Source organism: Nicotiana attenuata, chromosome 6 (assembly GCF_001879085.1).
Source record: "Nicotiana attenuata strain UT chromosome 6, NIATTr2, whole genome shotgun sequence".
In the NCBI taxonomy this organism is placed as follows: domain Eukaryota; kingdom Viridiplantae; phylum Streptophyta; class Magnoliopsida; order Solanales; family Solanaceae; genus Nicotiana; species Nicotiana attenuata.
The window spans coordinates 24,632,321-24,651,019 of NC_031994.1; the positions used below are offsets into that span (position 1 = coordinate 24,632,321).

General features: G+C 35.3%; 1 protein-coding gene across 1 annotated transcript; it reads left to right on the top strand.

Moving 5' to 3' along the window:
* Positions 3,472–11,130, top strand: LOC109226723 (high mobility group B protein 10). The gene is made up of 6 exons (XM_019391567.1): positions 3,472–3,733; positions 5,846–5,924; positions 8,917–9,079; positions 9,179–9,256; positions 9,579–9,940; positions 10,624–11,130. The coding sequence occupies exons 1-6, from the start codon at positions 3,540–3,542 to the stop codon at positions 10,708–10,710; spliced, it is 963 nt and encodes a 320-aa protein (XP_019247112.1). The 5' UTR covers positions 3,472–3,539; the 3' UTR covers positions 10,711–11,130.

An 18,699-nucleotide genomic window follows, 5' to 3' on the forward strand; every position in this document is an offset into this window, starting at 1 on the left:
CTGTACCTCTTATAAATATGTTCTATTCTAGTCTTGAACATACAGTCAGTGGTTGTAAATCGTATTCTATTTTTAGGACCGTACTTTCCTCTCTTCCTCAAATTGTATAAAGTAGAATCAATGTGCTGTAAAAGAAATTTCATTATTTCTCACTGCTGCATACAATTTAACTATAATTTTCAAATGAAAACTCTACAGATATCTAAAATAACAGAATACTTCAGTTAATCATTAAAATTTGTTAGGGTATGAGTGTACCATATTGTTGAGGATTTGCCTGGAATGTGCCAGAGTATAAAACCAGTCATTTTTATCAACTTTCTCCACTCCAAGATCAAACCACGGGTTGAGCTGGTTATCTTTTAAAGTATAAGGCGTTCTTCCTATTTAAAGACATAGAAATTATAGTTAAAATGTAGTTACAATTGGAAATCCATAAATTCTATGCACTCGACAATATGAAGAAGTGTATAATCTAACCTCTTTGACACCGTATCGGTACCTAAATATAACCACTTATTAAATTCTTCCAACAAATCAGGATCAACATCGTCGCCAATAACCCCAGTAAATAGATATTTGATGTTGAAAATTAGAGGAGGTCTAATAGAAGTGCTTCCACCAGAACTTAAATAAGAGATAAATGGGGATTTGGCATGCTTTCCAGGAACCCTTGTTCTTCCTTGATGCACAGGGGTTGTTTCATCTTCATTAAACTCACCGAACTTAACTATATGTGAGAAGTTCTCGGGCAGCTCAAAATCATCAATTGTTATTGCCCTTTTTTCAGATCTGGAGTCACTGTCCGAGTGAGCTACATTGGTGAAGTCGACTGGTTCACCTACAAAGCTAAAAACAAAAGAATAACTTTGTATGTTGCTTGAATAAAAAATATTGGGAATACTGTAAATGATATGAAAGCTGATATTTTTTTCTACAATTATATTGTAATATATAATATCACTGAATCTTCATTGCAATCCTCTCCTTGTTGTATAACATTTGCTTCTTGAACTGGAGATTGCATATGCATAGTCTCCTTCTCCTCATTGAAATGCTCTCTTTGTATGCCAACATTTGAATCCTGTTTTGGAGAGCTTCCTTCTGTGTAACAACAAATGTGTACAATTTAAGAGAATTATAGATCATTTGTAGTAAACTCAAATAAAAACTATAGATCAATTGTAGTTAATTTGTTAAAATATTGTCCTATAGCTGAGATGTAATGTGTATTGTGAAATATGTAGATAAAATGTACTAAATCATACCTGCAGTTTCCTTCTCCAATGTTCCTTGAAATTGGGAAGATAAGTCAACGCCTATCGGGCATGATATAAGAACATTCTCCTCTTTTTGTATGTCAGACATGTGTCCTGTATCTAAAACAACAATTGAAAATATAATGTAGATTATTTGTTGATATTTTAGTAATATGTGTAACCCATGTAAGACATGTCATCAAATTATGTTAAAATTGTTAAAATACATGTTTTACTGCTGCTGCCCAACACTTGTTTAGCACTACTGTCATGATACTGTTATTTGTTCTTTTCTTTGTAATGCTCATCATTTCTCGTAGAACTCCTAGTAAACTGCGAGCACAATTTGTTAGGCTATATACTTTATGAATGCTAATATAAACATAAACATGGTAAAAAATATTTTCCAAAATGAATATATTTTGAATGAAACCTTAGCATCAATGTTAGTATCATATTGACTTTTTATTGCCTGTAACACAGACTTGATGGAATCATTGAATAGCACTCGATGCTACCTAGTTCTTCAAAAACCTAAAGAACAAAAATTGCTTATAATGTATCTGACAATAAGAGGCTTACAGATATATAAAGAAGCCTAAAAATCAAGAATTAGGTATACCTCTTTCTTGAATAATCCAAGGTCTGAACCGACCTAAGTATAAAAATAGAAAGAGTTAAAGAAATAATTTGCATAAAATAAATCAAAGAAGCCATCTAGGAATATCATCAATTGTTACCTTATCAACATCTTTTCTTCATTTTTTTAGTTGTTTCAGAATATCTTTCTTGTCATCTATTCCCATTACATGCTTATTGCCAAATGAAGATGGAGCATCTGTCGGATGCTCGGCCTGCGTTTCAGCTTCTTCAAGGATGTATTCAACTTTGTCTGGCAAAGTCATTCTAGAAAGCTCTTTTGGGGCTTCAATCATGTTGGTGAACTGAGTGAAATAAAAATGTGAGGGACGTAGTCATCATATGTATAAATGTGTAGATATTTTGTATTTGTATTGTCTGTACCATAAAATTATACCGAAATCCTTATCTTGTCCTTACTAGTTGTCCAGTTTAGTATGCGGGGAACCGAATTACCAACACTTGTAGCTATATAGCATTGACTGTAGAGCAACACTCATACAACCAGATTTGCATAGCAAGTGGAGAACCTCGAAGGAGATAAAATGCACAGAAGGGTTCAGCTTATGCCTAACACACTGAAGAAATTGTGTATAAGCTTCGATACCCCATGCGAAATTCGCATACTGCCCCGAGTCTACCAAATAGAACCTAAAGTGGTCGTCAAACTATTATCTTTCTCTGAAGGACAGAGAAAGAATTTTATCAGATAGAGAATACACAGCTTGAGTGCATCCTCATCATTCACCCAACTACAACTGGTTACGATTTGTTTCAAGTACGATTCTCAACTTTTTCCTTGTTCGAAAAATAACTCCTTATTGTTTTACTGTCATACTTAGGTGTGTAAGCAAAGTCCGTTACTTCTATAAAACATCTAAGGCCAGTGATAAGGGCAAACTCCCTCAACCCAAAGTTCAGTCTCTCACCCTTTATCTCTGCTGTAAAAAATTGAGAATCAGATGCGTTCAATTCATACTTCATGAGAAGGTGAATCGCCTGATTTTGGATACATATTTTGGGCATGCAAAGAAAGTGCCCAAAACATGTCTTCTTAAACAACTTTAACCCATTTTCAGACAATAATACCTTGATTTAGGTAGGAACAACATGATCCCATAATGTCTGTAACCTAGTGATTCTATAATCAAAATTATGTGGTGCAAAAAAGTCTGATTCTGCACCAAAAGAAACATTAAATTAATAAAACATGTTTAAAGACCAAAAAATAAAATAATAATAATTCTACTACACTTTAGCTACAGCCAGAAAGACATTCATACATTGCATACAAATAAGATACAAAATTAGTAAACATATATAACAACTGAACTATATTGAAGCTACAAATGCACTCACAAATTTATATTTAGAGCAAGAAATTAAAAATTAGAAACTAACAACTAGACATAATATATACAATTTGTTTACAGAAAATAAAACTAACATCTAGAAATAAGATTACAAATAGTGTATAGTAGGTAAAAAAGTAAAAGCTACAGAAAGTGCATAGGGAACAAATTCTTTTTTTGGGGATGTGTTTAGAAGTATTATAAAAGCTAAAAGGAGACAAATCTTCTATATCATATAGTTTTGTCCTTAAAATTTTAATTTGCCCAGAGCAAGAGAAGAGAAGAGAAGATGTCCAACAATGCAGCTGATGAAAAAATTAGTGAGCAATCGCAGTCGCAGTTGCAGCTGCCGTCGGAAGGGTACCCAAGAGAGCCTCTCTCTTACCCTAAGCCCGAAGCTGAGTACCAACAAATTGTTCAAAATTCCCAACTTTTCTGGAACAAACTTCAGCAATTCTCTGCATCCCTCCCTACCAATTTCCAGTTAGTCCCTTCTTCTATTCTTATATAAATTGCCCTTCACCTTCAATTACTTAACTTTTCGTTATTTGAAAATGTTTAGATTATGCGTCTTGCTTCTTGAGTTTTTTTCCCCCTCTTTTAGCATAGAAAATCTTTCGATACAAGACAGGGCCGTCTCAACTCAAATGTTTGCTCGTCCTTTAGGCCGATAAGTGAGATTTTTGCTCATTGCAGTCGCCTCAGGTTCTTCGAACATGGATATTACCGGGACCCGCTATTAGAAGGCTGGTATCTGTATAATCTCTCACAAGGCAGAGGGGATTTTATAGGCGAGTGCATGTATAAGTAGACGTGTAATTATATTCTGTAAGGTTCACTTTATATGTAGTAATTCAAGATTACCAAATTTAATAGGAGTATAAATAGTTCTATACATATTCTTTATTAACAAGCGTAGTAAAAGGTGTGGATTTGCCCCCTGCGCGCTAGGTGAACGTAATGCTTGACCTACGTCACCTTTTAAGGTTTGGGATACAATGGACCATGCCTGGTACTTTGAAGGATGCACTATCTAGTTGGTGTTTTAAAAGACGCCGCCAGGCTTGGTATGTTGCTCCATTAGCACTTATGTGGACAATATGGAAGTCGAGCTTTTAAAGAGAAAGAGATTGATTTTGCGCAAACGAGGAATAGCCTCCCGTGTTTAGTGTCTTTTTGGTGCAACCATGGCGTTCCTACTTGTATAGAATATTCGGTGTCTTTGGTGGATAATCATATCTATTTGAAGATTCTCTACTCTTTTGGTATACTTCTTGTATACAGGAGTTTTTCCCATCATTATTAAATTACATTTTATTTGATTAAAAAGCGTAATAAATTAAGAACTTTCTTACTGTAATGGGAGTCAAACCAATGTAGATAAAGAACTTTTACTAGCTTGTAAGATGACAAAGTCCTCATCTTGGAGAGTAATTCTTGGAGACAAAGTTTAATTCCATCTTATTGACCATAGAACTGGTTGCATGATACTGTCATAACCGAATGCTTGTTCTCTATTCGTTAGCTCGACAGCTATGCGTTCTTGAGGAAGTTATCTGTTAGGACGCCAATAAGGTAAATCAGTGTGGGAGAAACCATGCATTCAGTTCTCAAGCCAAGTAAATGCCATATCCAAATTAGATTCGTTGGATCCTGTATTTACATCATAAAATTGGCATTCTTATATTGATGAGTTTGTCACTCATTATTACAATCGAACAATTAACAGATTGAGTGCACATTCCATCTCGTTAGGATTTGAAAGTTCACCTGCTGGTTCCATACAGTTGAAGTTGTGTTTTTGGCAAAGTTTGCCATAAATAGAAACTGTACTTTTTGACTTGTGGTGATGCAGTACATTGCTGCTTTATGTTTTTGTTAAAATGCGTTATTGACCTTGAATATTGTTAAGGACATGTGGAAAAGACGCGAAGTTGAGAAATACTTCATTTTACTATCAATACATGAATACATAATGGGGTTATACTTTACTATATGGAACATAATTCTTTTTGTTCACTCACTATCATCTGTGTTCAGGAGATGTACATGCATCAAGTATTGGCTCTAAGATTTAGTATACTGAAGCACAGATTATACTCTAAGCTTCTTGGATAGTGGATACAAGAAAAAAGCATAAATAAACAGTAATGTCTAAAGAAAATTAGAATGATGAAGTAAGAAAATGAAATCTACCGAGGTGAAGTTACTTCACCAAAAAAACAAAAAAAAAGAATCTTCTGAAGCGAAGTTGAGGAAGAGATGATCTAACTAGAGATGGTTGATTGACCTTCAGAAACAATGTCGCAAGTATATACACTGATGGTTTCATCTGTTGTGATTTAATTATAGGGAAAGAAGATATTTTATGTCATTTGTGAGAACCTTGGTATGAGTCTATTGCTGACGTTGGTATGAGTTAATTGTACTTTAGCGAATTGCAGACTCATGTTAAAGAGGTTGCTCTGAATTGTCAAACTTGCTAACTGCTTAAAAAGTAATCAGAAAGTCAGTGATCAAGTTGGTGTTCTCTTTTTTCTCAAAAATGTTGGCATGATCTTTTCTTCCTTTATTCTAACTCTTCCCACTGTACAGGATCCCTCTTGTAGCAGGAATACCGCTAGATCTACACCGTCTTTTTATTGAGGTTACGTCTCGAGGTGGAATAGAAAAGGTATGTACAAACAAACTTTTTGCTTCAGTTACACACATATTTGCTTTCACTTTGGAGAGAGAATCTTCGATATGGAAACTACAGTAAAATGTAAGCATGTTGACGCATGACAGTAAATCTTCTTCTTTTGGTTACATTGGGTATCCAAGACCTAAATTATGTTAAATGTAATAATGGGCTTTGAATATTAAACCTTTAACCTTATCTCTGTCAAATGCTAGTCTAAAGGTTCCAAGCTTTTCCTCTATTTTCTCTGGTTTCATTTGTTAAACACATGTTCCACTTTGCAAAAATGTACAGACGTGCACAATGTTCTTATTTAATATCCGAGATATATACTTCTAAAAGGCTCCATTGGCTGTTCTTGGCATATCTGCATAAGACGTTTTCGGTAAAGAGACATTGGCATTTTGATTAAATATGTTCAGTCTTGAATGCACAGGCGTGACCCGGTAATTGCTATAACTACTGAGGTAGGAAATTTCTAAGGAAAAACAGTGGGAATTCTGGTGATACCTTATATATTGCAGCTGTTTGTTGTAGCTTTAGAGGAATGAGGATAAAGGGGAGAAAAGATGAGAAAACCAAAAAAGAGATGCGACCTTCCATCATGAGGATCCTCAGGGATTACTTTTTCTTCAAAATCTGTCCCCATTCATCTTCAACTAATAATAGACTAGTATATACAAGACACAACTTTGGACTAGGCTCAAACATGAGGGTGGCTATTCACATAAAAAGGGTAACTCATCCTTGGCTGTAGAGCTGGTTCCAAGTAGTTTCACTCAATGGATATTGCACCTTGAAATTCATGAATTAGGCACCTATTCATCAAGGTCATACTCATCACCACTTCAGCAACCTCTTGGCGTTTGAGGCAACTTAACTTCAATTACAAGGACATTGATGCATATCTACTTTATCAAAAAAAGAAAGAAAAGGACATTGATGCTATCTGAGAGGATAGGATTCAAAGGGTCACTTACAGAATCAAATTACTTTGTCTTTCTCAGAGATGCCAAAATCTAGAATATACGCTTTGGGGTTGTCTGGTTTGTGGCTTAGTTATGTAGGGATTATAATGTAGGAATTGTTTATGTGGTGAATAATCATGTAAGAATTGTTATGCGACAGTGAAAACCATATGTGAATTAGAACCGTGAATAATAAAACAGAAAAGGGCCTAAAGTACCCCTGAAGTATCGAATTTGGTACAATAAAGCCCTCCTTCCACCTTTTCGAATAAAAAATCACTTACCGTTTAGCTTTTGGCTCAGCTATGCCCTTATTTCTAACAACCTTCTATTTAATAAAAACTTTTTTTTTAATCCATGTGTTATATTTTCATTAGCTGAACTTAAAATCCAGCCCTAAACACTAACCCACCCGTAACCCGCCTTATTACCGACCCGCCCCCGTTTAATTCATTTTAACCCAAAGAATCCATTCTTTAAAGACACAACAACGTCTTCTTCTTCTTCCTCTTTTCTCAATGGTGAACTTCCAAAACCAACATGTGATTTTCCAGAAAGTTTTCCATTGATTTCATCAGCCAGGACTCCCGCAGGATTTTCAAAGGGAATGGCAATAACCTCAGGTCTTTTACTGCTGTATTTCCGTACCATTTTCCTTAGAACTTCAGACACCGTTCTTTCCATGTGCGGCAACGGGCAACTCAGCGGACAGCTTGACAGTGCAACATGTGCAGCTTTATGAAGCGCATCCAGAAGTTTTCCTTTGTCAAGCCACAAGCAGCGTGTGGTGATTCTTATTTTTCCTTTCACAGCTTTCTTTGTCGTATCATCCGTGGATTGAGGATGTAATATTTCCATACTGCATTACAGATATCTTACAAAGTTCAGTATCACACAGTGGACAAGTATGTCATGCATCAAAAGCTTAAGAAGTTTACCTGACCACTATAATACCATCGGAAGCAATTCTTTGTCTCTCATCAATACAAAGTTCAGCAGCTGGAGATGGGAGATGGGAGATGGGAGATGGAGAATTTGAAGAACCCTAATGAAAAGAAGAAGTAGACGACGTTGTTGCGTCTTTATTGAATGGATTCTTTGGGTTAAAATGAATTAAAGGGGGGGGGGGGGTCGTTAATGGGGCGGGTTACGGGTGGGTTAGTGTTTAGGGCTGGATTTTAAGTTCAGCCAATGAAAATATAACACGTGGAATTTTATTTTTTTAATTTTTTTTTAAAATAGAAAGCTATTAGAAATAAGGGCATAGCTGAGCCAAAAGTTAAACGGTAAGTGCTTTTTTATTCGAAAAGGTGGAAGGAGGGCTTTATTGTACCAAATTCGATACTTCAGGGGTACTTTAGGCCCTTTCCGGTAATAAAATGAGGATTGTTATGTTTGATTGCCTACTTTATGGGCATTTTTATCTTTAAATACTCTTATTGCTAATACATGTATTCTTACTCTACATTCTATCTCGTATAAAATAATACATGCATTCCGCATAAGTTATACCAGTATTAATGATAAAGTGTTCTCTGATATTCTTTTTGTTGATCGGTACAATGTTTCTGATATTAAGCGCCGCATAACTTATGCAGAGTTTAGTACTTATGTGGAGCTTAATATGGGAGACCAAATGTTCCATCAGTTATATGGAGATTATATTAGTAATGAAAAGTTATAATATTGAAAACCAAACGCTATATAAGTAATACTGAATTTTATACTGGGAATATATATCCTTATCCCTTAAACCAAACAACCCCTTCTCTCTTAGAAATAAAACTGTGTATTTGTGAACTGCCTGAACAAAAATTAATAGTGTTAAATTGACACTTTCCTAAAGTCCTTTCTTCTTTGATATTCTCAAAACTAATTCAGTGAAATTATTGCTGCTTTGACATTCTCCAACCTACTTTTTTTCTTTATCAGGACTAGAATAATTTGTCCGCCTTCAACATGGTTGGTCTAATGTGATTTGGAGTTCACTCGGGTTTTATATTGGGAACTTGCTGCAGGTTATTAGAGAGCGAAAATGGGGGGAGGTGAAAGGAATATTCAGATTTCCATCTTCTGTGACCAGTGCATCATTTGTCTTGCGGAAGTACTATCTATCCATGCTTTATCATTTCGAGCAGGTTTATTACTTTCGGAAAGAAGAACCTTCTGTCTCTGTGGCTGGTATCATGACACTTTTGCAATCAATTACCTGTATTTGTGTTTTTAAAGTTTTTGTTATAAAAATAAAAACTGGGGAGACTTCATCTATATGTTCTGCAGATCCTACAAATAGAAATGTAACTGACTCTGCAGCTGAACATGCTAACAATGATAGTGCTGCTACGAATCAATGTTCAGGTGTGCTTCCAATCTTTTAAGACTTTAATTTTCTATCATGAGATCCTTCCTCCGGTGTATGTTTCTTTATGCCCCATTAGTTTGGTATAACATGTTAGAGAATGTCTTACCTTTTACTTGTTTGAAATTTTAAGAGAGCTACAACAAAGAAGTATTGAAACTTGATAGTCCTTGTACGGAGATCTCTTTTCTCTCCTGCAACTTGGCTTTCATATGTTTTCCCTTTTAGCTCCTTTGTATTTTGTAATGTCCTGTTTTATAGTGGATAGACATACTTAGCTTGTGTCATCGTTATACAATTTTTTGGTTCTTGTAACTGTAGTGAGTTATAATCTGGAGGCTGGAAGTTCACTGATTGGAACCATTGATGCAAAGTTTGATTATGGTTACGTAATCACTGTGAACCTGGGCTCGGAGAATTTAAGTGGTGTACTTTATCATACACCTGCATTGCCACATCAGTCCCAAAGGGTTAATACTTCAGCTAAGCCTTCCCAACGGATCAGGAAAAGACGCAAGTTGGCTTTGAAGGACCCCTCTCGACCCAAGTCAAATCGAAGTGGTTATAATTTTTTCTTTGCTGAGCATTATGCCAGGCTGAAACCTTCATATCAGGGGCAAGAGAGAGCTATCAGCAAAAGGATTGGACTTCTTTGGAGTCGACTTACAGAGGCCGAGAAACAGGTTAGTTAAAATGGCTCGACACATTAAACTTTCACTTTTTTTGTTTATTGCTTACTTTTATGTGTACAAACTGCATCTGAAGGCTGGAATCGTTCCTTATCATTAAAAAAAAAAGGCTGGAATCGTTTCAGTAAACTCTTTCCTTTTTTGCGGATAAAAGTAATAGGGAAATGAGGATTTAATTTTGTACCTGGAGATAATTTACATGTTGCTACTGTCTATTATACAGTAACTTTGTAAATGACCGATTCTTTATTTGCTTGTTCTCTCGTGTGACTTTTAAGCAGAATCATAGTTGATTGTTTTTTGAAGGCATAGTTGCATTTTATGTTGTATTTAACCACCTTAGTCACTGAGTAATTGTGTGCATTTTATGATTCCAAATGTCAAAAGTTGCCTCTTTTCAGTAAAAAAACCTTAACCAGGGTGGTTGCTTCATAAGTCATCAGCTGATTGTTCCTTGGGGGGAGAGGGTGGCTGGTTTAATTTAAGGTTGTCTTTGGTTGCAAATTCTGCTGCAGACTCAAAATTAGCAAAATGACATTCTTGGATATCCGCAGTATGACGGAGACAACTTTTGGAGTTATTAAAATATCACAGTAAATATATTTGACGCTGAAGAGGAAAATGGGGTTCAATTCTCAGCTAATACTCATCTTCAATATGTGTTGCTCGTAATGCAGGTTTATCAGGAAAAAGGTGTGAGAGATAAGGCGAGATACAAGGCTGAGATGCTGGAATACAAGTCATCTCATGCACAACCGCAATAGGCTGAGATTAAGAAACATCTTTGTTTCCCCATCTTTCTTTCTTGTTTGGAAAATCATCATGTTTACATAGGCAGCTTTGGACTTTGATGGATTTGTGAAAGTATTGTGCTCTGCCTTTCTTTCCCTTTTTGGGTTAAAAACTGAGCCTTTTGGAGCAGGAGCAGCTGTTGGTATCAAAGAAGTTTCATCCCAGTTTCCTTGATGGCAAGTGTAATTCTTAAAATGGTCATCTATTTATGCATTTCTACTTTCTTCTTAGACTTTGTTTCTTTTGGAACAATCAACATACCATTTAAGTTATCATCCTTACAAGCTCTTAGTTTTGACTTTTGAGTTGAGTAGGTAGTTGGTGTGAACTTCATGTATAAGACAGTAAATATTGCCAAAGTTGCTTTCAAATTTATTAGTGCGTTTGGTGAATGCTGTAACCTTTTAGAGAAATATTTCTTCCTAACCCTCTCTTTCGATAATTGTATTTCATTTAGTGTTTTATACTAAACTAGTTTCAGATTAATTGTTTGATTAACAACAATAAGTTCAAATGGAAGTATCACACATTGACTTGATTGTAGGATATATATGTTGTCCTTCGAAATGGTACGCAGAAATATATGTAATTCTTATTAAGTTCTAAATTCAAATTTTGTATTAACCTAAATGGTGAAGACTCGGAATAGCAAGAGGTCAACGAGGAGAGGGAGTCGAAGAATTTTAGACTTTTTATCACTGTTTTAAAAGGCGTTTTTGGGGCGAGGCGCACCAAAAAACGCCCCGGGGCGATGGTGTGGGGTGAAAGTCTCAAGAGGCGTACGCCCAGCAATTCGGTGCGTACGCCCGGGCGTTCGGGGCGGACTTTTTTAGTGAGGTGTAAGCCCCAAAGATTTTTTCAAATTAAAACAAAATTTGTTGAATAAGTCCTTATAATACCCAAATTCTCAAAGTCAGCTCGTTAATTACTCAAAAGTTTTAAAAAGGAACTGAAATGCATTAAATTTAAAAGTTAAGACCTTTTTTATTGATTGAAGCCCCAATTCATGGTCTTTCCCAATTTTTTATCTTGTCCGCTAGACTGCTAATATCTCCCAAAAGCAACGAATATTAATTTTTTTTTACAAATACAAAGAGAACTCCATTCTCCTTCGTAGCAGCAAGTTCAAAGTTCAAATTACAGGTTAGTCATCCTTTTTGTTCCTTCATGTAGAAAATTTTATTACCTATGGGGCTTACGCCCCGTGCCTCGGGGTTTACGCCTCGCTGAGGCGTATGTAAAACGCCTCGCCTTACGCCCACGCCTTTTAAAACACTGCTTTTTATACATCAACGTTTTCTTGAAGAGATGAATTCAAACTTGTTGATAGGTACCACTATGATGATAAATACGGTAACTCAGTCTCAGTGAGCATTGAATGAAAAAATTGAACTATGTAAAGGGTTAAATAGGCTAAAACTTATCTACCAGGTTTACGTCTAACTAATAAGTGCAAGAGATATATCTTTCATTCACATATTTTTCACTTAAGCATCGTTGGATTATATATATTTTTACTTTAGTTTTTGACAATTAAAATTAAAATATTTGATTTAGCATAAACATCAATAACTAATTATCCGGTTATACTGCAAATGCTTGAAAAACTAACATAGCTAAAGAACATAGAAGCACAAACAATCAACAAATTGGTTATGTTGCTCTTTATGACTTTATAAAACTTTTCTTTTCGGTACTGTTCAGGAAATTCAAAATTTATAATCTTGTGGTGAACTCAAATGTAATTTATAAATTATATGACAACTTACTTATACCAAAAAATTGTCTGGATAATTTTTGTTCAAATATAATGTCTGATTACTTTCCTTCAAATATTTTTTGCAACAGAATTTGTATAATTTAAACCGCTGCAGTGGATGTTATTAGCTCAAAATTAAGCTAGCACTTTAGTCGTCAAGAGCATAGAAAATCAGCTCGACATTGCTTCTTATTGTCCACGTCACTTGTAAGTATTAGCCAAAATACCCACACTTTGTCTCTTCTTTTTGTTTCTTTAATAATTAGATGCATCAATTATTTTATAAGCTGAACAAAAAGGTAAACGAGGGATGTAATTTTGTTGCGAAGAATTTCATGACAGAGGGATATATTTGGAATAGTGTATGATAGGAAAACATGAACTAGAGTTAATAAATTTGGTGGCATGACGCCATTAAGAAGGCCGGTATGGAAAATTGTCAAAAAATGGAAATGAGAATTCAACCCAAACGCAGTGCTCTAAAACGCGTTGAAGAAGAAAATTATACTCGTTGTTTACCACTTCACGCTTTAAATTAGGGGTACAAAGAAGATCGATAAATCACATTAAATCAATAATTCGAGCCAACCGAGAAAAATAATTTGATGTGATTTGGTTTGAATTGGTTGGTACTGGAGAAAAAACCTGATTATAATTGATTTGATTTGGTTTTAATTAAAAAAGACAAACCGAAACCAAACCTACCCTACAATATATTTATACAATTTTAAACATATTTTATACGTATAAAAATTTATTGTAATGTAATTTATAAATATTTCTTAGATTTTTTTAAAGTTTTATTTCTTAATGTATTATTTCAAGATTGGACTTAACATTCTTGAATGGTCCAATAAGTTTTATAGCCCATAAATGTAGTAATAACTCAAAATAAAAGTTCATATCAATATTAATGCTAACAAAATAAATTCAATTCAACACTAGAAATGAACAATAGTGTTGGATAACTATTTTTAGTTTTGCATTGGTTTATAACGAATATGCATAACTTATAATCTTTTTCTTTAGTCATGTAATTAATAGTACTTATTAGATATACTTATTTTAGCATAACTTATATAGTACTTTTAGATTATGTTCATTTTTGTTATGGCTTATCAATTAGCAATATTTGTTTATGCGATTTTATTATATTGATTATTGAATATTTTAGTACAATGCTATAGCTCATCTCATATTATTGTCCTATTTTCTTGAAAAAATACATTATATAATTGTATCCTACTAGGACAGAAAAAAATATTTGGAGCACAAGTTATATATTCAGTGCTATGAAAACTTTACCTGGAAAACCCGAAAATTCGGAAAAAAAAAAATTGAAAAACCCGACTTTGTTGGTTTGATTTGGTTTATAGAATTAAAAATCCGACACTATTGGTTTTGGTTAGGTAATTAAAAAATTCGAACCAACCCGGCCTACTACCCCATAATTTAAATGACAAAATTGAATGCACATTGTTAATCATGTAAACATAAATTGTTTCATCGATCTTGTGAACTTACATGTTTGTGAATTTTCACAGCCAGTTTAAGGAAAAAAAATTCACACCCATGCCAATACATTCCCTTTAGTTATTACTACCGTTAAATATTTTTTCTCTCAAGTCTATATGAGAGAGCTAGATATATATAGTGCTTTGTGGATGGTTTTTGGGAAAACCTTTTGAAGAACTTTTGGATATATTTTGTATTTTAGAAGTTTTCTTCTGTTCCAAAAAGGGGTTTTAAATTTAGCGGATGGTCACTAAAATTTTACTTAATTGCACTCTGAAGTCATTAAATCTTTTTTATATAAGTAAACGTCACTTACTTTATCTAAAATAGTGCAACTCTTTTGGCCCTAAGAAATAGTTAATTAGGATTTTAGGTATGGGTGCTATCGGTCGGTTCGGTTCGGTTGTAAATATTATCGGTTCGGCATATATATATCTGTTATCGGTTTATAAATATGTTAAATCGATAATCGAACCGATAAGATATCGGTCGGTTCTTATCAGTCCAATTATCAGTTTACCCGATAAAAATAAAAAATAACCAAGATATAAAAAAAAAGGGATTACATTTTAACTTTAGAAATGAAAACTTTCTTTGCATGTGAAAATCCCTACGAATGATCTCAAATTTCAAAGATATAAGTTAGTACTTAGTAGGAGTAAGTAATAAGATATACAACAATTTAATCTTACTACCTATTTAGGTACATGTGGGCATAATTCACAGAAAAATAATAAAATCCTAGTCTTATAAATGCTAAAGAATCATTGCAACAAAATAAACAAATAGAAAAACAAAAAATCTGAACAATTAATTTTTTAAAGTTTAAAACTACAAATCTTAACTGAAGAATGAAGATGAGAAATTTAGAAAAGTTTAAAACTTACCCAAAAGATTAAGGTCTGAAGATGAGAGTAATTGTTAAGAGAATCAAGGGAATAAGAGAATGAATTCATAAGGTGGCTTTATGTACTTAATGGATAAAATTATAATTTTGATAAAACTTCTTGGATTATCGGTCAAATCGTTAATAAAATTAGACAACCGAAACCCAACCGATAACCCAATAGTCAAATAAAATTATATCATTACTGCACCATTTACCTAATAATCGATATCAATAACCTAATAATATTTTATCTGTTCGGGCTATCGATTGTACAATCAATTATCAGGAGGAGCAAAAGAGTGTTTACTGATTGAAATTCCATTTTGACTTATTAATTGGCAATAAAATCATTAAGGATATCGAGTATCTTCTTCTTCTTTCAATTACACATGATTTTAAGTAGGGGTGTCAATGGTTTGGTTCGACAGGTTATTTTATAAAATTTGTATCATATCAATTTTTGGTTATTCTATTATATATATCCAAAATTAAACTTTTTGAAACCGTCCCAATCATGTCGGTTTGTCTTCGGTATCGGTACGATTTGGTTAATTTTTATTTTTTTTCAAACGTCATGTAAAAGTCACTAGCTAGTAAAAGTAGAATGCAATAACGTACATACTTTTATAAGACATAGCAAAACTCTCTAGACATTTTTACTGTTTAAATGGTGATGAATTATGAGAACATGAAAGATGACCAGAGTATAGATCCATCAACTACTCTACCGCTGCGTAAAAGAAACTACGCAAGCACAAAGAAAAGATAAATCATACAAATAGAAAGGTATTAACCAAGTTGGGACTCAAGAATAAAGTCTATAGAAGATTAAATATTCAAAAAGATAAATCAAAATCATAAAAAAGGAAACATACTCAATATATTGTAGTTTGCTATTCATAATCCTTAGAATACTTTGTGTCTTGCTATTGAATTTGCTGGGGATAATTTAGTTTCTGTAGGAGTAGTGATCACGCTCAATTGAGTCTCATAAAAGACTAAGCGGGCGTTGCAAATATAATCTGAGTATTATTGCCCAGAGTCGAACCACAGGGAACTAACCTATCAATCACTACTGTCAGATTTACTAAATTCACACAATCTGTTTTCCCAAACTTTTTGATTCACAATGGTTGATTTTCTAACAACTAAAGATTGAAAGTAATTAACAGTTGAAAATTAACTAAACTTGATGTGTAAACAGTAGGAATAAGGTCTAAGGCAATGGTTTCCCCCGTTGATAATTTCCTTGGTTGTATATGTCTTATAACTACGATTTAGTTGTGTCTAACAATCATGAACGCTCAAGCTATCATAATTCTTTCTCAAGTAAATATGATAATCTACTAGACACACTCTCTCAAGCTAAGCTAGCTAATTTCACAATACAGTTCACTTAGATTGCACCCGGGGTTTCGTTATCTCTAATCCAACCCCTAAACCCTCGGTTATGACTCTCGTCTATACTCCGGGAGTGATGTTGTTCATACAATCACCTAATATGCACTTTCTCTCAAGTAGATACATAATAAATAGGGACGGATAATTGAGGGCCCTTTCAACTAATCCACAATCAAAACATAGATGAACAACTAGAGATTAACAACCAAATCTAATTATATTAATAAAGCAACAAAGTCATTCCCAACGGGTTCCACCAAAACCTTAGATTAAGGTTTTTAGCTACTCATAACAATGGGAAAATAAACTACTAAAAGATTCATAATCATAAATTGCAAGAAAAATAAAGAAGAATAAGAGTAATGATGTTTTGGGTGATCTCTCACACTTGTTTTCCTTGCCAAAGTACTCTCTAAAACATTACATGCCTCCCTTGGGCGAGTTCTATTGTTTAAAATAGGGTTTTGGGCTAAGAATTCCGTGTTTTGCACTTCAGTCCCTCAATTTTATGCCTCCTGCCGCGGTCCTACCGCGGTTACGCCAGGACCGCGGCCAGATCACCTCTCAGAGACGGTGCTGGGGTCCACATGACAAGCCCCCCCCAAAGCACGGAACCAAGCCATCATCCGGTTTTCAGACTTGGCCTGCCTCTGAGACATGACATCCATACGCACATGTAGGCCATCAACTGAGGTGCGAAGATCTGCCACCTCTTCCTCCATAGAACGCAACATGGGCCGGCTGGACTGTGATCTAGAGAACCCTGCCCCAGTATGGGGTCGCCGAGAGGATCCAGCTCCCTCATAGGATCTCCTGGAAGGTGCCATGGGTGCTGTGGCGTCATCCTCATCATCAAGCTCAATGGTTGTGGGTGCATCTCTGCCCACTGTGATCTTTGAAGCTTTGAATGGTGTTTTTGCGGGCAAAGCTCCATCTGTAGGACTGGTGGGGACACCTTTTAGTAGACACAACCTCGTCACAAGTGAGGGGAAGTAAAACCCCTTAGATAGCAGAGATGACCGAAGGATCATTTCATCTCCAATAAGTCTCGCCGCATCAAAGTCTCTCTTAGTGACGAAGCACCACACCAATAGAGCCCGTAGGTGGTTCACATCTGTCGTGTTGCTCGTGGGCAAGAACCGGCTGCAAATGATGGTAAACCAGCACTTGGCCTCATGTGTGAACGACTTGGAGTGAAGGGTAATGTTTTCCTGTATCCAGAGTGGTTGACCCCCTGCGCAGATTATCGCAATCATGGTGTCCCAAGTGACCCCTTGGACGTCGTGGTAATGATTAATGTCACCAGTGAACTGGGGCAACCGCAAAACCTGGCTAATCTTTTGAATTGAGGCATCTACTACTCTTCCCCGCACAATCACATCCCGGCACACATGTTCCGGGCAGTTCGCATAGAACTCCCGTACTATCATCGGGTTTGCCGTCTCAGGCTCATCAAACAAGAACTCCATCTCCCTCCGTCGGATTTCCTCATACATGTCTGCATTTTCCATATGGAGGGCAGCCCTGTCAACAGGAATATCAGGGACAAAGGTTTTGGTGGCCTTAGCATGAAATGCATCCTCTGCCCCCGGTTACTGGAACCTGGTGGCGTCATATGTTGGTACTTGGGAAGTGCTTGCCGAGCTCTTTTGCCGTTTTCGGGCCATATTACCTGCAAACAATTCAGGGCAACAATAAGATGCATCCTAACATGTGCCATTTCGATGGTTACTCAGACTTCGCCACCTGATGGCACCAAACAGTTTCTTTTGTCAATCAATGCCAGTATACCCCATTAGTAAGTTGCCTAAATTTTCCAACCTCTACTATTGCCTCACACCACTATCAATTGGTCAATTCCTCCAAATAATATCCCACACAATCTCCAACAAGTGAATCATTGCAAATGCTACCACTATCACAGAACAAGAAGGGCACAAAGTGCTCCAAAAGTTTACAACACACCCCAATTTTCGGTCATTGAAGCCCCTCCTCCAAGCTTCACCCTAAAAATTTTGTTTAGGCCTCCAAACATTCTAAAAATCTCCCACAAGTTACGCACAATGAAAATCCAACCATTTAAGCATCAATCATGGCCAAAAGAAGCAAATAATGGAGAAAAAGAAAGAAAAAGAAAAAGAAAAAAAAATGAAAAAATAAAAATTTTACACTACAACACTACCTAGGATTAATGAAAACAAAATTACACTAAACTATGTGAAGAAAAGAGAAGAGAAGAAAGAAGCTTACCTTGAGGATGAATGGAGTGAGTTGAAGAAGAAGAGAGTTGGTGATTTTTTTTTTTTGTATTGGGGATTTAGGGTTTTGTTTGTGAGGAAGATGAAAGAGGAGGGGATGAGAGAAAAATAAGGAAGGGGTGGGGGGTTTTGTCGTGTG

Bases quoted from the DNA above. Each gene is read 5' to 3' on its own strand.
- LOC109226723 (XM_019391567.1), top strand. From the start codon at position 3,540: ATGTCCAACAATGCAGCTGATGAAAAAATTAGTGAGCAATCGCAGTCG. The intron at 9,080-9,178 runs GTATCATGACAC...TATGTTCTGCAG, and splicing joins ACCTTCTGTCTCTGTGGCTG to ATCCTACAAATAGAAATGTA. The intron at 9,257-9,578 runs GTGTGCTTCCAA...TTGTAACTGTAG, and splicing joins TGCTACGAATCAATGTTCAG to TGAGTTATAATCTGGAGGCT.